Raw genomic sequence first — 25,314 nt, 5'->3', positions numbered from 1 at the left:
ATTGAAAGGAACTTCTCTGGGCATCTCTCTCCTAAGAGGATTCGCTTTGCAAGACGTGCTTGCGTCACTTGTGCATTAGCAACTAAGCGACTTTGTCTTTCTCCTGAGGTTTTGTTTTGCCGTTGTGCTTGCCTCGCTTCTGTATTAGCAGCAAAGCAAGTGACTCTTTCTTCGGAGGTTTAGTTTTGCCGACATGCTCGTCTCGCTGGTGTATCCTCTGAGGCGGAGCCCTTACTCCAAATCCACCTCTCGCTTCTGGGCCAGACAGACACACACACTTCCACTCATAGATGTTTAAATATAGGATTCATTATTAATTTAGACCACTTGGCAGAAATCTATTTCTGAAGAGTTTGTGTCCAGACACAACCAAACCACACAGTCACAGGTTTAAGGTGAGATGTTTTAATTTAAATAAAACTAGGGGAATTCGCCCCCTGCTCACTTTGCTAGCCAAACACTCCCCCCTCTGCCAAGCGCATATATGCCATTGTGAAGAGGGAGGCTGAACGCACCCCAAGGAGACGCAGCCGCTCATCCGAAAACCCCTCTTACACGGTGATACAATGGGAAACAAATTCCTTTTTTTTTTACCTCCTCTTTGCTCGATCAGCTGCTGGATTGCTGCTGCTATGCCGTGTGATCTGCACTTTGCTCGCCTAGCATTCCTCCCAAACTGCCAGTGCTGCGAGCCATTGTGAAGAGGGGGGCTGAACGCATCCCTAGGAGACGTGGCAGTTCCTCCAAAACCCCTCTTTAACAGTGATACAATGGGATTCAAATAACAGTTGTTTTTTTTACCTCCTCTTTGCTCGATTAGCTGCTGGCTTGCTGCTACTCCTATGCGACATGATCTTCGTTTCGTGTGGCGCTTCGAAGTCACTGCCTTGTCTCTCTTCTCCCCCAGACATCCTCAAACACTATTTAATCACTTTTTGGTGTTCCAACATTTCACCGAGTAATATTTTCCATTTGTATGCGCTAATGCAATCTTTACTCTACAGCTACACACCGTTGTGAAGAAGGGGGCTGAATGCACCCCAAGGAGAACGCGTTTGCTCCTCCGAAACACCTTTTAAATGTTGATACAATAGCAAACAAATGCATTTTTTTTTACCTCCTCTTTGCTCAATCAGCTGCTGGCTTGCTGCTTCTCCCATACCGCGTGGTCTGCATTTCGTGCGGCGCTTCAAACATTTTTAAGTCACTGCCTTGTCTCTCTTCTCCCCCAGACATCCTCAAACACTATTCAATCTCTTTTCGCTAATCCATTATTTCACCAAGTAATATTTTCCATTTGTTTGCGCTAATGCGATCTTTACTCTCATTTTTGTGAGACTTTCGAATTTTCCTACTTCCATTATCTCTGACCTTTTCTGCATGTGTATCACGGGACTTGCTTCCAAAAGTTGTAAGTATGACGTGACTTGCCCATTGCACGGGACGTGAAAGTGTCTCTCTGTCTCTCTTCAAAAGATCACATTCCGTCGCAGTCTCGTCCCAAGTTTTTTTTTTTTATATTAGAGAGATACCTTTTACAGGTTTTTATCACCTGGTACTGTAAGTCAGTCACAATTCAGTTTCTTTCCTTCTCCACCTCCACTCTCCCCCCAACTCTGACTGCTGGATAAGACAAAGCGGCTGCTTTTCAACCCAAACCCTGGAGTACTTTCCAGGGCGACAGGATTGCCACCTCTAAGCACTTTTGGGTGCACTCTCTTTGTAACAGGGGAGACTGCAGCCCAGAAGCTCCCCCTAGAGGGCACTCAAGAACCCCATATAGGGCTGCCAAGCAAATCTACAACTCCCATGCTGCCCTGCGAGTATCCAAATGGGAGCCATACTAGGGAGACACTGCCACCTAGTGAACTGGGGGAATAGGGACCACTAACCCATGCCCATCCATCCATATCTTTCCTTTATCATGGTTTTCTGACTGAGTGAGCTACTATCCACCCCAGCTGGTGTGCAAGTCAACCTGTGTCTTCTATGACAAGTTTGTGCAGAAAAAAACAAACTAAACCCACTGGGATTCAATGTTTAGTGGGTTCAATGCATAACAATAAAAAGTGAAAACTTCCCTGGGGTTAATACTTCTTATAGACACTATACAGTATATACACATTGATTAGCCACAACATCAAAACCACTGACAGGTAAAGGGAAGAATATTGATTATTTCATTACAATGGCACCTCTCAATAGGTGAGAAATATTAACCAGCAAGTGAACAGTCAGTTCTTGAAAGGGATGTGTTGGAATGAGGAAAAAAAGGATCTGAGCAACTTTGACAAGGGACAAACTGTGATGGCTCACAGCTGGGTCATAGCATCTCCAAAACGGCAGGTCTCGTGGGGTGTTCCCAGCATGCATTAGTTAGGACCTACCAAAAGTGGTCCAAGGAAATGCAACCAGTGAATTGAGGTCAAGGTCTTGGCTGATCAAATATCATTAATGAGTGTGAGACCTGGTCCCACCTCACAGAAGAGATACTGTAGCGTAAATTGCTGAGAAACTTAGTGATGGCCACTAAGAGAAAGGTGTCAGGACACACAGCACATCACAACTTGCTGCAAAGGCCATACTGACCCTTGCCAATCACTGAAAGCACCTACGATGGGCATGTGAGTATCAGAACTGGGCCTTGGAGTAATGTGGGTGGTCTGGACTACTGAATCACATTTTCTTTTAGCTTCTTCACAAGCTTTCCAGGGCCTGCTGCAGAGAAGCACCCCCAGAGCCTTATGCCGCTGCAACCATGCTTCACGGTAGGGATTGGGTGTTTTTGATAATGTGCAGTGTAACATGGATTTTAGTCCAATGGACAAAAAGCTCAATTCTGGTCTCATCAGACCAATAAGATCCTTCCTCCACTTGACTCCCATGTGCCATTAGTACATTTTCTAACAGAGGCTTTCTCTTGGCCAGACCCCCATAAAGCTGTGCTGTCTCTCCAATCTCTTTCAGAGTTCCCAGAAGTCTCTTGGTGTCCTCCCTTACTTGTGTTCTTCTTGCTGCCAGTTATTGTGTTATTGCATTGCTCTTTGTAGGTCTACTGCTCAGCCATACTCTGTCCATTTCTTAAGCAATTATGTTAACTGGACTCCAAGGAATATTCAGTGACTAGGAAATGTTCTTGTCTCTGTCCCCTGAGTTGTGCTTTTCAGTCTCCTTTTCATGGAGTTGCTTGGAGTATTCCTTATTGTGTAGGTCAGGCCACCATGGTGCCCGACCACAAGTTGTCCCTTACACATTCAGGTGCATTTAGACTGTAATCAACTGAAATACCAGACAGTTGAACTCCATTGATCGAATTATGAGATGTCTGAAACCAATTGTCTGCACCAGTGATGAGTCAGGGGTGTCATTTTAAAGGGGGATGAATACTTATATATTTTTTATTTGGTGTTTGATATGTGCAATTAATTTAGACCACTTTGCAGGGATCTGTTTTCACTTTGACATTATAAAGTCTTTTTCTGTTGTTCAATGTCAAAAAAAGCGATGTTAAATCGACTGTGAATCAATGCTGAATGAGAATAAAATATGAAAACCTCCAAGGTAGTGAATACATTTTGTAGGCACTGTATGTACTATAATGGTTATCTGTGTTATCTATTAGAACATTAGAACAATCTGGATGAGAACAGGCCATTTGGCCCAACAAAGCTCGGCAGTCCTATCCAATTAATTCTTCTAAGAAAACATCAAGTCAACTTTTGAAAGTCCCTTCAATACTTGCCGAATGCAAGCCTTAATTACTATTAGTTGTAGGAGGCAAATGGGATGGACAGGCATCCCACCAGGAAGTCAGGAAGATCCCTTACCCAGATGGGAGGCCCTGAGAATACAGAAAGGCATCCCTGTCAAGAGAAGGAAGGAGGTCACACTGGGACAAGGCTGCCCTAAGGGATAGATTGACATCCCAGCCGGACGTGGTTCCAGTACCTTCCTTGAACAGGAGAAAAGGGAAGGACAAGGAAAGACTCTTTGTGGGACGTTTATCCCCGCCCACCCCCTGGTGCTAGGTGGCAGCAGCCCTCCATATTGACACCCATTTGAGTGTCCCAGCGGCACAACCCTGCTGGGGTCCATGGGTACCGCAAAGGGGCGCTGCAGGGAGTTGCACTCCTAAATTCATGGGACTTCCATATGGCCCTGGCACCTGAAGTACTCCCAGGTCCTCAATAAAGGGGCCACACTCCCTTATCCAGGCAAGTCGGAGCTGGGAGGATGTAGGGCAACACTTGACTAGAGGAGGGCAGTGTGGTGGTGAGAGGAGAGAGAAAGAAAACCTGTGCTTTTGTAACTTTGTGGAGGTAGTGTGTTTAATAAACATATCTTTATTTGAAGTTAGAACTCTTTGTGTGATCGTGTTTGGAGGTTTGGGGCCTGGTTCCATCACATAGTATTCAGTATATAGATATATATATTTTTATGGTTATGACTCCATTACTTTTTAATAAACTGTTGGTAAACATGAAACACTCCATCTAATTCACATCTAAAGTTCATTCCACTTCATGCTATTTCAATTCATAAAAGTATAGTAAAAAATGATACAGTGAGTAGTTTATATAAGAGCACAGTTTAACCTTTCTAATTAAAATAATTAAATAATCAATTAAAACACATTATCTGACAATACGTCTTTACAAATAAAGACAGGAGTTTGCAGATTTTTCTCAGTTTAATCATTACACACAGCTGTACATTGCATTTTCTATACTGCCTGCATGCTACACTCAACAGATCCGATATAACAGATGAACAGCAGCCACTGGGCATGCTAGGTCGCTCATACTCACAATGTTCCTCTTTTTCATCACTGCCATCCCCGCAGTCATCCACTCCATTGCATAACTCATGACTGTAGACGCAGCGGTTGTTACTGCAGCGGAAACGATATGGAGGATCACAAGGGACGTCCACTGAAATTGAAAAAGGCAAAACACAGGCAGTGGGTTAAGGGGAAAATAACCCAAACTGACATGTCAACAGAATTCTGGTGTAAAGGCGATGGCTTACAGCAGAGATGGAGCTCTTCATCTGAGTCGTCCCCACAGTCGTTATCCCCATCACACTTCCAGTAGGGCTGAATACACACATGGTTTCTGCATTCAAACATGAACGGTGGACAGTAGGTACCGTTTGGGTAACGAGTGGCTGAAAGGACAAAATGGACGACACTAAGTATTGTGTTTGTTCAAAATAAGGCTGCTGTTTGATTAAAAATGGTAATCGCAGTTAATCGTACAAATTAAAATGTTTAAGCAAAATAAAAAAATAATAATCAAAATATTAAACATTTCCTTCAGCATATTATTATTGTCCTATAAAGCAGAAATAATATGAAGCAGTTCTAATAATCACTTGCCTTTGTAAATTAAATTATTTCACTAACTTTATTGTGTAATTGAATAAACAGGGAAACACTAATCAGTCAGCAGCTCAAAGTGTTTTTTGTTTACTTCATTTTAAGCCACATCATGATAGATAGATAGATAGATAGATAGATAGATAGATAGATAGATAGATAGATAGATAGATAGATAGATAGATAGATAGATAGATAGATAGATAGATAGATAGATAGATAGATATGTTAAAGGCACTATATGATAGATAGATAGATAGATAGATAGATAGATAGATAGATAGATAGATAGATAGATAGATAGATAGATAGATAGATAGATAGATAGATAGATAGATAGATAGATAGATGGCACGGTGGTGCAGTGGGTAGCGCTGCTGCCTGGCATATTGGGGACCTGGGTTCGCTTCCCGGGTCCTCCCTGCGTGGAGTTTGCATGTTCTCCCCGTGTCTGCGTGGGTTTCCTCCGGGCGCTCCAGTTTCCTCCCACAGTCCAAAGACATGCAGGTTAGGTGGATTGGCGATTCTAAATTGTCCCTAGTGTGTGCTTGGTGTGTGGGTGTGTTTGTGTGTGTCCTGCGGTGGGTTGGCACTCTGCATGGGATTGGTTCCTGCCTTGTGCCCTGTGTTGGCTGGGATTGACTCAAGCAGACCCCCGTGACCCTGTGTTCGGATTCAGTGGGTTGGAAAATAGATAGATAGATAGATAGATAGATAGATAGATAGATAGATAGATAGATAGATAGATAGATAGATAGATAGATAGATAGATAGATAGATAGATAGATAGATAGATAGATAGATAGATAGAATGTAAAGCAAATTAGTCTAGCATTTTGGTTGGTTCTGTCAATAATTCTGTCTGAAGTTGAAAAATAAGGCATTATTGATTTTCTGTCTATTGTAGCGCACATGCACATGGGAGGTAGTTTAAGGGCTCAGGTGATGGTAATGTCCACCAATTCAGGGATCTGCGGTGTGTGATGACGTTTTCTCTTTTCCTCCCTCTACAGACCAGAAGACTGACAGCTCTCTTCCCCCAAAGTCACTTCCAGTGTCCATCCACCTGGATCCTCCTCTTTCTGCCCGGCTGTCATATGTAATAGACTGTAGCTGTGGACCTCCAGAGCTCCACTCCATTGAGAAGGTCGTCACTTTATTTTGTACGTCAGTGATAACATTTGATTATATACTGTGGTTAAGATTAGGGTTGGTGGAGGGTTATCTGTTGCAAGTAAAGTAAACCAAATGACAAAAACCTGCAATCCAATTTGTTGTCCAGCGGAGCTACTGAATCACAGAGCTGCAGAGGTCTGCAGGTGGAGCCATCTAGCTATATGGCTGGAAGAGCCATGATCTTGGACTATTTCGTTTTTATTATTTTGTTGCCTTTGTGCCTGGGGTCACCTGCATTTTCAAGTTGGCTCTCCAATATTTTCTTGTCTGGGACTTGCAGTTCATTACTCGTCAACACCGTATTAAAATTAAACAGATGCTTAATTTATAGTTTTCTGTTACTGGATTGCCAACTCCTTCCTGATTGGCTATGCGATTGAGCCTTACAAATAAGTGGTGTACTGTCCAACACATTTGCTTTTTGCCTTTCACCCTGCGGTGTTCTGATGGTGACTGGCTTCCTGTGACCCTAAACTGGGCCAATTAAATTTACCCCTCAACACATTTAGGATTAAATCCAAGTCTCCAACTTTTGTTCAGTTCTTTTCAGTTGATTGCACATTGCACATGTGCTTAACCTCTTCTTTACTAGCTGTCACCAGATGACCAGAGCACCCATGTGCACCATGTTATGGCACCAGCAGGCAATGTGTTTGGGAAAAAAAGGCAAACACTTCTGCAAAATAATGCAGTAATAATAATATTTTTTCTGTAGCAGCAAAAACAGACTTCTTTACTATCACAGTAACGTACGGTATATCTATTTGTTTCATTTTTTCTTTGAAGTACCGCTACTAATTTTCTTTCAATAATATATAATTTAAATTTATATAACACATTACAAAAGATTGGGGTGCCACTTCAACCACCACCAATGTGCAGCATCCACCTAGGTGATGTGACGGCAGCCATTTTTGTGCCAGTACACTCACCACACAATAGGTGGTAAAGGAGGTGAGAGAAATAGCCAATTAGGGGGCCAGAATGGCTAGGCTGTGGTGGGCAATTTAGCCAGGACATCAGGATACACCCTCCTTTTTACGAAGGATGCCCAGGATCTTTTATGACCACAGAGAGTCAGGAGCTCAGTTTTATGTCTCATCCAAATGATGGCATCATGTTTACAGTATAGCACCCCCTTCTGACCTCTCCAATGCCACTTCCAGCAGCAACCCAGGCTCTTCCTGGTTGGTGAAATTGGCCAAAGTTGGTCAAATATTGCATTAAGTTACTCATTACTTTAAAATGTAATCTAATGTACATAACTTTTAATGCATTACCCCCGGCACTGCAAAGGACGGTAGTGGCTGGGGATGCTAAATATTTTCTAGCTAACTGAGCCAGGGCTGGGTACTTGTCCTCCTGTGGTGTCCACCACTGTAATGGTCCAAGTCAGTGTCAGGGTCACGGCAAACCTCTGTAACATGCAGGGCTGCAGTGGGTGCAATGCATTCTAATCAGCTGCAAAGGCAGGAGGTGACTCTTTATTGTCTTTAGTTCCAAATGACCCTAAGGTTTGATGACCACTGAAAAAAAGGCAAAGATTAAAAGTTTTACTTTTTCTACTTACGGCATGTCAGCTCATCTGAGAAATCATGGCAGTCTGCATTCCCATCACATCTGAATCTTTCTGAAACACAGTGTCCGCTGGTGCACTGAAAGTAGCCTGGATGGCAAGTCCGCAACTCTGTACAAGAGAAAAATTGAAAAACACTAAGAGACAGCACAGTATCTGCAAGCTTTTTTTTTGGGGGGGGGCAGCAAAAAGTACCCCCAACTGGATCAGTAATACAAGTCTGAAAATTCAATGGGTCAATTCCCACAAAAGTAGAGCACAAACAGGAAGCCCCTTCACACAAGATCGCAGTTTTTTAAATTGAAGATTCCCCCTCATTCATTGGTCAAGAGTCCTGTTTTCAATTTTATAGGGTGCTCCTGGGTGAGGGAGGCTTTGATTATATTTAACAGTATTTTAGCCAAAAACATGTTATGGGCATACAGCTGGGTGACTTGACGTATGGATTATTAGACACAAGTAACATGAGATTTTTTACGAATGTTTTTGATAAGGTTTGCTGTTGTCAAGGACTGATCACTACTGTGTCCCCTTCTATCAGAAACCACTGGCATGTCTTTTCTCTTTGAAAATATGACATTACAAATTTTTGTTAGGCCGCAGTACAAACCACATGAGGTAAGTAACATATTAAAAATAGCATTTTTGGTGGAGTATTCCTAAATGAGATAATGGTTCTTTACAGAAAATACTCTAAGATAATTCATATGCTGTACACTTGTTCTTTGGCAAAGGCCTTGCAGTCATATGTGGTTTATGATATACAAGGTTCAAAAGTCAACTCTCGCCTTTATATAAGCATGTCATGTAACCCAAAGGCACAGCAGCCATCAGATTAGACATCTCACAAAGCCTTACTGCACTTCACTCTCAAGTAAAGTCATTCGCTATAAAGGGTGTTTTGCTATGGAATTTTGTTGTTGCGTGTATATTTCTACACATTCAGTACTGTAGATTTCTTAAAAAAGAGATTCTTTTTTTTTTTGCGACAGATCCTTACCACAAATCTCGCTCATCTGAGTTGTCTTCACAGTCATTATCATGGTCACACACCCAGCGACCAGGGATGCAGTGAAGATTGTTCACCACCGGTATTCACTCTCCGTACATTCTCGGGGAACTGAAAAGCAGGAAAAGCCGCACAGTTAATCATCTGTAGCTTGTATCCGTGTTTCAAGACACCCACATTCATTCACTATTCACTCATTCTCTTATTCATTCATTAATTAATATCTGAAACCCAGGTAGACCTCAGACTGGGATGATGGTTTGCCTTCAGCACATCAATGACCCAAACCATTCAGCCAAGGCAATGCTGGATGTACAGTGCCCTCCATAGTGTTTGGGACTTGACATTCTCCTTGGTTTTCCTCTCTGCTCCACAGTTTAAAATTACAAATGAAACAGTTCATGTGATTAAAGTGCACATTGCAGACTTTCATTTAAGGGCATTTGAACACATTTCAGTCACACCCTGTAGAAATGACCACACTTTTTACATGGCCCCCTTATTTCATGGCACTACAGTATAATATTTGGGACACAGCAATGGCGGGTCTGTTAAAGGCATCATATTTAGGATTTTGTCGTGTATCCCTTGCATGCAGTGATTGCTTGAAGTCTGTGGTTCATAGACATCACCAGGTGCTGAGGGTCTTCTCTGGTGTTGCTCTGCCAAGCCTCTAATGCAGCCATCTTCAGCTCCCACTTGTTTTGAGGGGCTTGTCCCTTTATCTTTTCTCTTCAGCATAAGAAAGACCTAGTCAATGTGATTTAAATCATGTGACTGGCTTGGCAATTCAAGAATGTTCCATTTTTAGCTTTGACAAACTCCCATGTTGTCTCAGCATTATGTTTGGATCATTATCTTGTAGTAGGATGTCACGCTGGCCAATGAGTTTGGAGGCCTTTACTGAACTCAAGCAGATCAGATGTTTCTCTACATCTCAGAATTCATTGTGCCACTGCCGTCAGCAATGAAGAGAAGTGTGCCAGGATCTGTGGCAGCCATACATGCCTAAGCTATAACACCCCCAACACCATGTTTAACAGATGAGGTAGTCTGCTTTTGGATCTTGGGCAGTTCCTTTTTGTCTTCAACATTTTGTTCTCACCATCACTCTGATAAGGTCCATTTTTCTCTCGTCTCTCCACAAAACCTTTTTCCAGATTTCTGCAGACTCTTTTAAGTACCTTTTCACAAACTGGAAATCTGGTTGTCCTGTTTTATGGCAAACTAGTGGTTTGCAGTATTGCAGTGCTGTCCTCTGTGTTTCTGTTCATGAAGTCTTCTGCTGATAGTCGTCTCTGACCACGTTCAACATCTGTCTCTGAAGACTGTGTATGATCTGTCGGACAGGCATTTGGAGCTTTCTTCTTTACCATAGTGAGGATTCTTCTGTCATCAGCAGTGGAGGTCTTCCTAGGCCCTACCAGTCCCTTTGTGATTGCCGAGCTCACCAGTGTGTTCTTTCTTCTTCATGATATTCCAGACAGTTGATTTCGGTCATGCTGAGGTTTTAATGATGTCTCTAATGGTTTTATTCTTGTTTTTCAGCCTCATAATTGCTTCTTTGACTTTCCTTGGCACAGCTCTTGCCCTTATGTTGAACAATGGCTACTACAGACTACAGATGAGGTATGTTATGAAGCCAGGAAACCTAAATTAATAATCACAAACACCTGTAATGATAAACATTATGGCACCCTGAAAATGGGAGGACTATGTAAAAAAGTGTTGTTGTTTCTACATGGTGAGACTGAAATGTATGCAAAGCCCCTTAAATGAAAATCTGCAGTATCCATTTACAGTGCGTCCGGAAAGTATTCACAGCGCATCACTTTTTCCACATTTTGTTATGTTACAGCCTTATTCCAAAATGGATTAAATTCATTTTTTTTCCTCAGAATTCTACACACAACACCCCATAATGACAACATGAAAAAAGTTTTACTTGAGTTTTTTGCAAATTTTATTAAAAATAAAAAAATTGAGAAATCCCATGTACACAAGTATTCACAGCCTTTGCCGTGAAGCTTGAAATTGAGCTCAGGTGCATCCTGTTTCCACTGATCATCCTTGAGATGTTTCTGCAGCTTAATTGGAGTCCACCTGTGGTAAATTCAGTTGACTGGACATGATTTGGAAAGGCACACACCTGTATATAGAAGGTCCCACAGTTGACAGTTCATGTCAAAGCACAAACCAAGCATGAAGTCAAAGGAATTGTCTGTAGACCTCCGAGACAGGATTGTCTCGAGGCACAAATCTGGGGAGGTTACAGAAAATTTCTGCTGCTTTGAAGGTCCCCAATGAGCACAGTGGCCTTCATCATCCGTAAGTGGAAGAAGTTCGAAACCACCAGGACTCTTCCTAGAGCTGGCCGGCCATCTAAACTGAGCGATCGGAGGAGAAGGACCTTAGTCAGGGAGGTGACCAAGAACCCGATGGTTACTCTGTCAGAGATCCAGAGGTCCTCTGTGGAGAGAGGAGAACCTTCCTGAAGGACAACCATCTCTGCAGCAATCCACCAATCAGGCCTGTATGGTAGAGTGGCCAGACAGAAGGCACTCCTTAGTAAAAGGCCCATGGCAGCCCACCTGGAGTTTGCCAAAAGGCACCTGAAGGACTCTCAGACCATGAGAAAGAAAATTCTCTGGTCTGATGAGACAAAGATAGAACTCTTTGGTGTGAATGGCCAGGCGTCACGTTGGAGGAAACCTGGCACCATCCCTACAGTGAAGCATGGTGGTGGCAGCATCATGCTGTGGGGATGTTTTTAAGCGGCAGGCACTGGGAGACTTGTCAGGAAAAAGGGAAAGATGGCTGCAGCAATGTACAGAGACATCCTGGATGAAAACCTGCTCCAGAGCGCTCTTGACCTCAGACTGGGGCAACGGTTCATCTTTCAGCAGGACAACGACCCTAAGCACACAGCCAAGATATCAAAGGAGTGGCTTCAGGACAACTCTGTGAATGTCCTTGAGTGGCCCAGCCAGAGCCCAGACTTGAATCCGATTGAACATCTCTGGAGAGATCTTAAAATGGCTGTGCACCGACGCTTCCCGTCCAACCTGATGGAGCTTGAGAGGTGCTGCAAAGAGGAATGGGCGAAACTGGCCAAGGATAGGTGTGCCAAGCTTGTGGCATCATATTCAACAAGACTTGAGGCTGTAATTGCTGCCAAAGGTGTGTCGACAAAGTATTGAGCAAAGGTTGTGAATACTTATGTACATGGGATTTCTCAGTTTTTTTATTTTTAATAAATTTACAAAAATCTCAAGTAAACTTTTTTCACGTTGTCATTATGGGGTGTTGTGTGCAGAATTCTGAGGAAAAAAATGAATTTAATCCATTTTGGAATAAGGCTGTAACATAACAAAAGGTGGAAAAAGTGATGCACTGTGAATACTTTCTGGATGCACTGTAAATCATAATGTCTGAATTGTTTGATTTGTCATTTTAAACTGTGGCGCAGAGGGGAAATCAAGGAAAATGTGTCTTTATCCCAGATAATTATGGTGTGCTCCATAGTTTCAGCACAAGTCCTGAGTGGCTCAGCCAAAGCCCAGACTAAAACCCTAAAGAACATCTGTGGAGAGACCCGAAGATGGCAGATTACAGACGCTCCCCATCTAATCTAATAGAGCTTGAGAGGATCTGCCAGGAAGAATAGGATAATCCAGTGGTGCCAAACTTGTAGAGATTTACCAAGTAGATTAAAAGATGGAACTGCAAGGCAAAGGGGCTTGAATTAAGATTAATTCATTACATTTATATAGCGCTTTTCTCAGTACTCAAAGCGCTATCCACACAGGGAGGAACCAGGAAGCGAACCCACAATCTTCCACAGTCTCCTTACTGCAAAGCAACAGCACTACCACTGCGCCACCTGTGAGGACAATTCTGAGATTATGAACACTTAGATGAAAGCAAGAGTTCAGTTTTTGATTTTTAATAAATCTGCAAATTTTCTGAAAACATGTTATCACTTTGTCATTATGAGTTATTGCGTGTAGAGTGATGGGCAAAAATAGGAAATGTATCCAATTAAAATTAAATCTACAACACAACAAAATGTGTTGAAAGTGAAGGGGTACGGGTTCATATCCCAGTACTGATGCCGTGTGACCGTGAACAAGTCACATGATCTATCTGTGCTCCAACTGGAAAACCAAAAGATATACAACCATATCCAGAAGTTATAAGTCGCTTTGGATATAGGTGTCCACCAAATAAGTAAAATAAGTAAACATCCACTGTAAGAAGGACCTGACGTGATGAATGAAAACCCTAACAAGCCATAAACTTAAACAAGATCTGTCATCGGCAAGGACTGGTTTCTGATTAAGCAATTGGGTTAGAACAGAAACCACTATGGCCATCCCAGACTGACTTTGCGAATCACTGCACTAATGTAAAGACCTAAAGTTGGTACGGTTGAATCCATCTTTTCAATTATTATTATTTATTTATTTATTTTATCAAGGTGATGTTGACTGAATTCTAGGCCATTAGCTACAGCCCTCTCCCACTTCAAGGGTCCCATTCTGTTATACTAGCTAGCCTACCACAGCTGCGTTCATCGGAGCCATCACCACAATCGTTGTCGCCATCACATTTCCACCTCAGGGGAATGCAGCGGTGGTTGTCACAACGAAAATCTCCCACGGGATCGCATGTCAGCTCCTCTGCAAAGAAAAAAAAAACAAAAGGTCATCCTGAAATAAAACCACTCACCATATCTGGGAGCACAAAGATAAGGGCAGCATTTTTTTTTTGTACTGCATAACTCTCCACAGGTCTGGCAGAGGCAATCCATTGTACATTTATTACTTACTCAAACAAGAGACACCCTACATTTTGCAAGGAGGATTCTGCTTAATCTCTAACCCAGATATCTGCAGCAATCCCCTGGCATCCAGCTTGGCCATAATCTAAGAGATAATGTCACTTTAATGTGGAAAAGTGTGCTAATAACGGACAGGGAGCTGATACGCCACGGGAGTGGAGATGATCAGAGACGGCACAAGCAGCGCTGTGTTAGGTTGCTCTGCACATGCAGGAGAATGAAAGCCCCTGAACCCTGACCTGTACAGACCCTCCCGTCAGGGAGTGAGCATTCCTGTCAATCGCTGTCTCCACTCTGCAAACAATGCAGATTTCTTAGCACATTCCAGGCCTTGTTCAAAAGCTACCATTATTGCTTATTTCTTGGGGGGGGGGGGGGGGGGGGGGGCACAACAACAGGCAGGGAGAAGACAATCAGTGTCTGTGAAAGGCTGCAAAATGAACAGTTTCGGCTTATTTTTGTAGACGTACCACAGCCTTGCTCATCACTGTTGTCCCGGCAGTCGTCGTATCCATTACAAACAGACCAAAGAGGGACGCATCGGTAGTTTGTCCGGCAGTCAAACTCAGTGTGGCTATCACAGCGATAAGCAGGACCCACTGTGGGGAGAAAAAAAAAAACAAGGAAATACAGAGTTTAATGAATTAGAAAATTCTGATTTAACGATCACTGAGCAAAATACAACGTGACGGAATATTGAAATCTAATTTGAACTAAAAGTCCACATCCATTCTGCTCTTATCTCATCGAAATAATGCTGTTGAACTCTCCTGCCACAAAGGAAATTAACTGGTGGGCAGTTGGTGTTGAGCTGGTTCTGGTGCAGGGGCATGCAGGTTAGGGCCGAGGGGGCACCCAATCCAAATAGATTTAATTTAATATGAAGGTAGTGAGAAGTGAAGCAAAATGACACCTTTTATTGGGTAACTAAAAAGATTACAATATGCAAGCTTTCAAGGCAACTCAGGCCCCTTCTTCAGGCGAGATGTAATACAGAAACTGGAGTTCCCTGTGTTTATATAGACACCAGGACAGATACAGCATTGGGTACACTTAAATGTAAAAAATTAATAGACCTCTTCAGGCTAGATTCATTAGCAAGAGAGGAAAACAATGTATAGTCAAGATCTTTGGATAAGATAACTGTCCAACAAAGTCTTTTGAAGTTTCTGATGCTTATTTAATAATATGAACAAATTTAAATTATTGTAGCTCATTCTCAGTGAAGCACTATGACTTTTTGGACCAGGCCTGATTGGGCCCCGCACAGTGAAAAGAGGCCTTCCCTTGAAAACATTATGAAAACTAGGTTTACTTCACATGGGACAGGAAACGACCTTAAAAAGGAAATCAGCACAACTCGAGAGATGCTCCGCTCACTCGCTCCCTCTCTCTCACTCCCTCTTTCCCTCTCCGCTCACTCGCTCCCTCTCTCTCACTCCCTCTTTCTCTCTCCGCTCACTCGCTCCCTCTCTCTCACTCCCTCTTTCTCTCTCCGCTCACTCGCTTCCTCTCTCTCACTCCCTCTTTCTCTCTCCGCTCACTCGCTCCCTCTCTCTCACTCCCTCTTTCTCTCTCCACTCACTCGCTCCCTCTCTCTCACTCCCTCTTTCTCTCTCCACTCACTCACTCGCTCCCTCTCTCTCACTCCCTCTATCTCTCTCCGCTCACTCGCTCCCTCTCTCTCACTCCCTCTTTCTCTCTCCACTCACTCGCTCCCTCTCTCTCACTCCCTCTTTCTCTCTCCGCTCACTCGCTCCCTCTCTCTCACTCGCTCCCTCTCTCTCTCACTCTCTCTCTCTCTCCCTCAGTCCCGTATGCGCAGTGAACGTGTTAAGGGTCATTTGTCCAACTTTGGTGCAGTGAAGTGTTTCTCCGAGACTGAGTTTACCTCACTTATTTCATCTCTCGTGTTCTTTTTCTAGCTAGTCGAGTAAGGTAAGTCGGAGAAATATGTAGTCCGTGTAGCCAGAGACAATTGGGGTTATGTTATAATTCTTGCATGTACAGGAGTTCAGTCGGGGTTCTTAACGTTTCACATACGAGCTTTATAAGCACACTGAACCAACTGAAAACGGAAATTGAAGACCACAGTGTTCGTCTTCAAGACCTTCGAAACTGATTTTCATTTCTGCTGGATTTGCATTCAGTCACAAATGGAGACAAAAAAGAAAGAGAGCGATTAAAAAAGGAATGTTCAACCTTTGTAAATTACTATAATAAAGATGTGACAGCAATCTATACATATAAAAGGCAAAGCCCTCACTGACTCATCACTAATTCTCCCACTTTCCATATAGGTGGGAAGCTGAAATTTCGTGCGCTCATTCCTTGCAGTGTAATTACAAAAGTTTGGTATGTTTCGTGTCCTATTGCAACACCCAAGGGGGGGAAATGGGTCCCCTCTAAACTGTATATATAGATAGCGGAAACCCGTCCTCACTATTTCTATGACTTCCAATATACGTAGGAAGCCCAAATTTTGCATGCTCACCCTTTACACTGTTCTTACAAACATTAAGTATGTTCCATTTCAAGCCATGCCCCAAAATGAACTTTTGAAAATAACGTCTTCTTTTTGGCGGTTCTCACCATTATGCCATAAGGAACTTTCGGAACTGTCCTCTCCTTTTGGCGGTTTCATTCCTTATTTCCGTTAACAGAGGATTTATTTCACAGCAGAGATGCACAAGGGCCGCCCCCAGTCCCCACTTCCTTTTTCCACACACCTACCACGTGGTTGGCTCCCTGCCAATATACATTAACAACATCCCGCACTCATGTGCCTCCTCACTCACTTCCTTACTTTCCTCAGCTGTTCGTCGTGCTCACTGCTCCCTTCTTCTTTACTCCACCGTTTCAAACCTGTTATTGTTGGCCTTGCTTCACGTCTTCCTGCTGGTGACTCCTGCCTTTTCGTTACAATCATCAAATTCACTCTCAATACTAAAATAAGCCTATGACAATTACATTGACAATCATGTTACGTTATTTTTAAAATGTTTCCTTTTGTTTTTCATAACTTCTTTAACACACTACTTCTCCGCTGCGAAGCGCGAGTATTTTGCTAGTCTTCTTATATAATACGCTAATGTGGCTGTCTGTCTGTCTGTCTAGGATTTTAAATCAACTGAAGCTCGCAAACCGTTTGACCTATTGACCATATACTACGTGATGTCTACTATCCATTGGGATTAATAAAGTATCTATCTATCTATCTATCTATCTATCTATCTATCTATCTATCTATCTATCTATCTATCTATCTATCTATCTATCTATCTATCTATCTATCTATCTATCTATCTATCTATCTATCTATCTATCTATCTATCTATCTATCTATCTATCTATCTATCTATCTATCTATCCGCTTTTGGGGTGATGATTAACCTTCAAGGTTACTGTAGATACTCGCGTATTAGTCGATCTCACAGATAAGTCAAGTCTATTTTTAAGCCGAAAATTACGAAATTTTGCTATGACCCGTGTACAAGTCGAGGGTAAAACTTGACAGCTATCAGAGATAGAGGGCGACAATCAGCTGTTAATGGCGACAAAACTGTCACATCACAGGCATTCCCTCTGTGCTTGGAGAAATGCTAGACTCGTTGACTCGGCAACTAATCCTTGCGTGTGCATGAGTTGCGAAATGTAAACAAAGTCAAGATGGCGTTGATATGTCACAAGGGAGCGAAGCGAGTGCAGAAAAATAAAACACTCGGCAGACGATGTTTTGCACATTATTGCTGAGTCGGACTCTGATTTTTCAGAATCAGATTTTATTGACAGTGATCAGGAATCGAGCAAGAGAGTGAGAAGCCGGCATCAGCTGATCGGACACCAGCTGAACGCATTCGCGCAGCCGATGCACCTACGGCAAGGTTCGCATGGGAGGAATACTCAGACATTGATCCATGGGAGCCGAACTGGCTACTGGACTTCACAAGACAGCATGGCTTGCTGTTGGACACGACAGATCACCCGCTGCTGGACTACTTCAGGCTGCTCTCTCCTGATGCTGCTTTTCAGCTACTGTCAGACGAGACAAACAGGTAGGCAGAGAAATTTTTTGAATCGCGGGCTGCGCTTGCATCGCATTGATAGCGTGAGTTGCCTTGGTTCTTTTGATTTCAAATCTGGTTGCACGTGGCAGCTAATGGTATGTTTGTTATCCAAAACTTGCAAAAGCTAATGCTCAAATTCAAGTATTTCACAGTTTAAAGAATTATTTAATGAAATTAGAAAAAAAACTAGCTAATTAGCAATAGTATTGCTGGTTTATAATTATTTCAAAGACCATGGGAAACGGCAGATGACCGGTGGCCTAACACCGTGAAGTGTGAGTGTACAATGTCATTACCCAAATTCTATGGACAATTGTGTTGCTCCGCAGATAAGTCAACCTTGTTTTTTTAATGAATTTTAAGGCATACATTTTTCGACTTATACGCGAGTATCTACGGTATTTCTCTTTATTTTATTTTATTGTACAATCAACTCTTGGCAGTAGACAGCAGGTCAGCCGTGTGGCGCATGCGTATGAGCGCCGTTCTCATCCCTACCATCTTTGCCGTCACTTCCCCTACCTCTTCATATTTAAATCATTCTTGAGGCAGATTGAAGGCTGAACATGACAGAGAGTGGATCATTGTGGTACTTTGCTGATGTATTAGATTGTTGTAATATTTATATAATGCACGTGTGAGGTTGTTTGTAGCATAATGGAAAGAGTGAGTACACGTTTACACACTGTAACATAAAGTGTCACTGAGCCATCTTTTATAGATTTCTAAGTTAAGTTGCTTTGATTTTTTACTTTTATGGAAGTGAACCTCATGTCACTTCGATTTCAAGGAGCAGGAGAAGTGAGCTGCTATGACTGACGTTCACGCAAGACTCCAAGCATGAGATGGGCTGGAGGCAGGAGCAGACTGTTAGCATGTAACAAGACCTACCTCTACATTTTGGTATCAATGCATAAATAAACAATAATATTACTACTTCTTTGAAAAAATAAAGAATATCACTATCAGTTGTGGCCTGCAAGGGGTGCTCAGTTCCCCTAACCCACCACAGAGAGACACAGGACACAAGCTCAGTAGTACACTGGTTTTCCTCCTCCTCAGCTCAGTAGAAAAGCACAATAAAGCACAATAATTGCTGTCTTTTCTTCGTCTTCTTTCTTTGTTTCTCTCTCTTCTTCTATATTCACTCGTCCTCCAGCAAGCTTTCTCTTCTCCCTCCTGACTCTGGCTGCTGGAGCAGTGGCAGTAGGCTCCTTTTATCCTGCACCCAGGAATACTTCTGGTGGCCCATTAGCATGGCCCAGAAGCACTTTCTGCCAGCATCCACAGAACCCAACAGGGCTTTGCCGATCTCCAACTCCCATGAAGCCCTCTGGGAATCTGAGGCACCACTGCAACCCAGGGGAGCTGCCACCTAGCTCTCAAGGGGAAGACAATGTCCTGTATGTGTTCTCTCCCCCAGTCCTTCCATTAAGCAGGTGTCCTGGCCAAGTAGGAGCCCAGGCCATCCACTACAAAATGAATTGAATAAATACAAGGGGGGGAACACTAAAATTCCTGGAGTTGTTAAAAAAAACCCCAAAACCTTTATTATAAAACCTACGGCAATTCCCTCTTAGTCATCTTCCTTGTGATGCGATTCACTTGTCCCAGAGCTTCTCCCTTTCCTGTAAACATTTCCTGTACTCAGCCTTTGTGACCGTGTTTAGAGCCACCTGTATGTTTTCTCCCGGATTTCTTCCATGGAAGGAAATCTTCTCTTTAGTTTCAAATTTAATTTTGGAAACAAAACGAACTCACAGGGTAAAAGACCAGGGGCCTCATTTAAAAATTAAACAATCTTGAAAATTTTCCTTGTGCTAAATTTCAATGCTATTGGTCAACTGGGAGTTGAGTTGTTACAGACAGACATGGCTACCACAATAGGTGCTTTTCGCATTAAAAGCAAATGCACCCAAAAAAAATATATTGTCAGGATAGCATAAAATTCTGGAAGATAATGACAACATGCTATCTATCCGAGTCTCAAAATATTTGCTGTTTCAATTGTAACATTAATTGTTATAGAAATGGCAAAATTTTCAGTGATGTCAAATGTGTAACTCACTGCACTCATCGTGAGGCTCATCTGAGTTGTCCCCGCAATCATCATCCACGTCACACTTCCAGGTCTGTGGAATACAGCGGCCATTGTTACACTTGAACTGTCCAGGTTGGCATGTCCTGCTAGCGCAGTGAGCACTGTCCTCATCCGAATTGTCTCCGCAATCATTTTCTCCATCGCACTGCCACGCCTCTGGGATGCACTTCTTGTTGTTGCACTGCCACTGGTGGGTTTCACACTGGTGATTTGCTGAAAGAATAAAGAAATGATAGGGTCTATGATGGGGACTGCAAACTGAATATTTTAATGAAGAGTCAGGCTGCGTCAGGAGGTCAGTAATTTGTCTAAAGGTGTCCAAGGGCAAGAAGGCCAAAAATCAAAATGCAATTCAGAGAGAGAGGAGAACTGTCCTGACGCTGATTTGATTAGCTTCAGCTCTCCATTAGCCAGTTACAGTTAGAAAATCAGACTTTTAAAATGGACAAAACTACAAATACTTGTAGCGAAATGCTTATTTTTTCATAGGACTCTAAATAAGAAGTATCAGCAAGGCAATAATATTTCTAGGAAGAAATAAATCAGGCATGACGGCTTAACTCAGGACTATTGGAGTTCCTTGAAAGACAAGCAGGAAGATCGGCAAACTCCACTCACTCCAACATATAAAAGACTGATCAGAGAACACTTTAGCAACGGTCTGAGCTTTCATCATCTTTTTCCTCATTCTTTTACGAGAAGGGAAAAAACAATTTAGGCTTACATTTGCTAGCGATGTATAGATACATAACTACTAGTCAAGCCCCTAGCATTCAGAAATTGGGACAATTTTAGAGTAATGTATATATTATAGAGGTGTCAGATAAATCCTAGGAGTCCCCTGGGTTTTGGAACTGAAGTAGAGGAGGTGTGCTTTTAGAAAAATAATGGCTTCTTTCAGAATGTATTGTGCTGTGATTACTGCAACTAGGGACCGACTGTTGTGAGCTAAGCTCATTGCCGTCAGCAACCAAATTGATTTAATGCAAATAAATTTTTCTGCGCTGAAATTTAGTTCAGTGCACACACATGTATAAAACATTCACTTGCAGAGTGGTTACTCTTCATTGATATATATATTAGGACTTAATGCAATGTGACTAATTCACACCATGGAACAGTAAGCTAGTATGTAGAATGGATTGTCACACACACATGTGAATAGGAGACAATTTCAGGGCTTATTTGCTACTGCAATACCCCTCCAAGCCATGGTTGGCGCTGTCGTTCACATCTTCACCCCTTTTTGCCCTCAGAAGGGAAGATCGAAAACAAGAGGAGTGGTGATAATGTCACTTTCACTTCTGCCAACAAACCCATCTTTTCCTGTCAAGAGCATATTACTTAATGCTGCTTTTCACTTGAAGTTCCTAGTTGAAATTTCAACTGGTTTTTCCGAATTCAGATCATGATGTGAATCCAAAATGGTGATTACATTGTGATCTTCGGTGAACTTTGGCTTTTCACCTTAGAAGTTGAATGTCACAGCTGGGAATGACGTCACGACTGAGTTGACAGTGTTCCAGTAAAAAAAACAAAATCCATAGGCAAGGTTCCTAGATTAGGAACCTTGCCTATGGATTTTCTGACTTTAAACTTTGCCTTTAATGATTATCCTTGACACTCTGTTTCCAGGCAGTAGTTTGGCTTTGATGTTGGCCCATTTTGAGTTTACGATGTATGGAAAGAAAATCTTAAAAGTAGACATTCCTTTTCTACTATTTTCTTACTTAATCTGGAATCCTTATGCCAAGCCAGCTTCACTAAACATTACAGGACTGGAATTTGAACCCCATTTCCATGTGCTGTGTGAAACATAAATCACAATTCTCCAAACTCACTAAATGAAGACAGAAACTGCTTATATTTTATTATCAGGAGTACCTCAAACATTGCATACTTAAGCAGCGTGAAACGGGACACGAGTTGTTACCTAATTTTCCAATGAAAAGGCTTTGCTTTCTCTGTTGAGCCTTGACCAGTAACCTTTGGAATCTACAATCACTTGGTGATGTTTTACAGGAGAATAACAAACACAGTGCCAGGCTGACCCAGTGCTTTGTAACTGTCAACTATGTCTGTGCCAAAGATTTGGGCAGCTGAGGGTGGGTGTTTAACGCACATCAAAACAAGTCTCTATATCATAAACTTTAATTATAATGATTTATAGCAGTTTTATTTTTTTTAATATATTTACAAAGTGAGTCCATGCATAGTGAAGGTGATGGGCATAAACATACCACTCTGCCCATACTTAGTTTGTAGGTAACAAATACTGAAACTCTTTGTTTGTATAAAATGCTTTTAAATAGTGAACAACATCCCAAGGTGTTTTATAAGTATGGATTATAGTACAATCATGTGTTTATTTTTTATTTTTAAATACCATATACTGTACCAAGCCTGTGAGCGATCAACTAAACCCACACTTCTACTGCGCATAACAACCAAGTTAACTGCACCACGAGTAAAAGTCGCCCTAAAAATTAAAGTAGTAGAACAACAACCCTGAACGTTTTCTGGTCACCAAAATACCATTACTATGTGAAATGTACATTCTACTCAAATTAAGAAAACAACTACAGTATGTGAATTTTAACATTAACGTTAACTTTCTCCTACAAACAGATTTACACTTTTTTGGAATCTTTGATGAGCCTGTGGTGCCCAGGATTTCAGACTTCATGTCAGGCAACCACAGATTGTGAGTCTCAAGGACTGTTTGAGCAACACTGGAGCAAAACCAGAAATGGTCCTGTCTGCTGTTCTTTTCACTCTGTACACCTCGGACTATAAATACAGCACCAGGTCAGGTCACTTGCAGAAATTCTCCAATGATTCTGCACTAATGGGGTGTATTGATAAAGGGGTATGAAACAGAGGAGAGGTGTCCGGTGGAGTAATTGGAGAATTGTCTGCAACTTAACATCAGCAAACCAAAGTTAAGGGTTGTGGAATTTTGCCTCACCAAAGGGCCACAATGTACGGGCAATATTCAGGGAGTGGATGTAGAGGTGGTCCACTGCTAAAGCTACTTGGGGGTCCACAAAAATGACAGGCTGGACTGGTCTTATAAAACAGAGGAGCAATATAAGAAAGGGAAGAGCAGGCTCTTCTTCCTTAGGAGACAGTGTTCATTTAATGTGGGTACTGACATCCTTCACATCTTCTACAACTATGTGATGTCCTGTGTGATATTCTACTCTGTGGTGTGCAGGGCTGGTAATATCATTTCAAGAGAGGCCCACCGAATCCATCCATCCATCCATTTTCCAACCCGCTGAATCCGAACACAGGGTCACGGGGGTCTGCTGGAGCCAATCCCAGCCAACACAGGGCACAAGGCAGGAAACAATCCCGGGCAGGGTGCCAACCCACCGCAACACTCTTATTAAAAGGACCAAGCTTAGTTATGGGACACACTCTGGACCCCCTGGAGGTAGCAGCGAAAGAGAGAATTAAGACAAAACTGAGTGCCATTATGAACAATTCTGCACATCCTCTACACCAACACTGAGTACTTTCAACCAAGGAATTATTCAGTAGAAATGTGTGAAGAAACACTACAGGGGCTCCTTTATACCAACAGCAATCTGTCTGTCACTGCCACAGGGACTTCCAAGTCAGAAGATATCTTTCTTTTAATTTTCTTCCTTTTTAGGCATTCTGGTGTGTGTATAGATAGATAGATAGATAGATAGATAGATAGATAGATAGATAGATAGATAGATAGATAGATAGATAGATAGATAGATAGATAGATAGATAGATAGATAGATTTAAAGAACTTCTGTAAAAAGCTATATTTTCCTTTGGGACAAATGAATCTGTCTATCTATCTATCTATCTATCTATCTATCTATCTATCTATCTATCTATCTATCTATCTATCTATCTATCTATCTATCTATCTATCTATCTATCTATCTATCTATCTATCTATCTATCTATCTGAGTATAATTTGATGCCTTTTGGAGTGATTTCTATCTGGGTGTGTGGGTATTGGTGTATCAGGAAATGGAACTCTGGACACAATAACTCAAAAATAAATTAAATTTGGGACAATTACTAATATTGTAAAAAGTCCACTGATTTTGAGCAAAATCATTTTAGTACATTTTTCTGTATAAAGAAAACTACAAAAAAAACTATAATCACATATGTTTTCCTTTACACGGAGATGTATGGACACATAGAGTAGGCTACCTAGTAGTGTGGTAGACAGTAGGACTGGGGAGACCAACCTAACTCAACTTGACGTTACTATGGCCAAAAGGTGAAAAGGACTGTCAAGCTTGTCATGCCACATGGCCTGATCACTTCATAATTTTTTTAATGCAGAAGCAAGCTTTTGTGACTTTGAAGTTTTGTCCATCCAGTTTTTAATGGATAAACAAAATTTAGGGGTCACTGAACAATATCTGACCCAAGGCAGTTTGTAAACACGTTTTTAGCAGTGAAACATAGGCCTCCTCAGGTTACAGAGAGAGCATGAGATGAGCCAGCCAGCGATGGTCATTTGGTCATACCACGTAGAAAGTGACAATTAGATGTTAAAGTCATACCACAGAGAATGGTGTCTTCATCGGAGCCATCATGACAGTCTTGCACAGTGTTACACAGGGCATGAGGACTAGTGCAGTTCCCATCATTGCACTGGAACTGCCCAATGCTGCAATATCTGTGTGGACATGTAGGAGGTTCATCTGATCCATCCCTGCAGTCTTGCTGACCATCACATTTCCACCATATAGGGATGCACCTTAAACCAGAGACAATTTAGTAGATTTCAGAAACACTCCAGGTAAAAGCCACACAGAAAAAAAATCAATATTTGTTGTGTAAGTGATGACAGACTTAAATAATGGTATATTTTAAAGATTAGTAGACAAATAATTGAGGCATGAGAAAAAAATAAGGTCAGAATTTGGAAGGGAATTACAGTAAACCAAAAAAAAAAAAACTGGTCAAAACGAGAGGCAAAAATCAAAGCAAAGGTCTAGAGCCGAAAGTTCAAAATGAGTAAAAAAAAAAAAGTAAAAAAATCTCAATCCAAAAGAGTAGTAAGGTACCCTAATTCCAGGGGAACAGAGAAAACCACACAACCATATATTACAGCTATGTTATGCCCCTCAATGTTGGTCACCCAACCAGGAGGAAACAA

The 25,314-nt window shown here is 42.0% G+C and overlaps 1 protein-coding gene across 1 annotated transcript in view; it reads right to left on the bottom strand.

Moving 5' to 3' along the window:
- The window catches only part of lrp2a (low density lipoprotein receptor-related protein 2a), a 357,969-nt gene that overhangs the window by 63,412 nt on the left and 269,243 nt on the right, over window positions 1-25,314 (bottom strand). The window contains 10 exon segments of the mRNA XM_051930710.1: window positions 4,809-4,931; window positions 5,029-5,166; window positions 8,124-8,240; window positions 8,675-8,676; window positions 9,130-9,215; window positions 9,218-9,249; window positions 13,701-13,820; window positions 14,452-14,580; window positions 20,117-20,362; window positions 24,716-24,912. Coding sequence (XP_051786670.1) covers window positions 4,809-4,931; window positions 5,029-5,166; window positions 8,124-8,240; window positions 8,675-8,676; window positions 9,130-9,215; window positions 9,218-9,249; window positions 13,701-13,820; window positions 14,452-14,580; window positions 20,117-20,362; window positions 24,716-24,912 — 1,190 coding nt within the window.

Source organism: Erpetoichthys calabaricus, chromosome 8 (assembly GCF_900747795.2).
Source record: "Erpetoichthys calabaricus chromosome 8, fErpCal1.3, whole genome shotgun sequence".
Classification (NCBI taxonomy): domain Eukaryota; kingdom Metazoa; phylum Chordata; class Cladistia; order Polypteriformes; family Polypteridae; genus Erpetoichthys; species Erpetoichthys calabaricus.
Note: the sequence above shows the minus strand (reverse complement) of the source record. Positions and strands in the feature narration are given on the sequence as shown.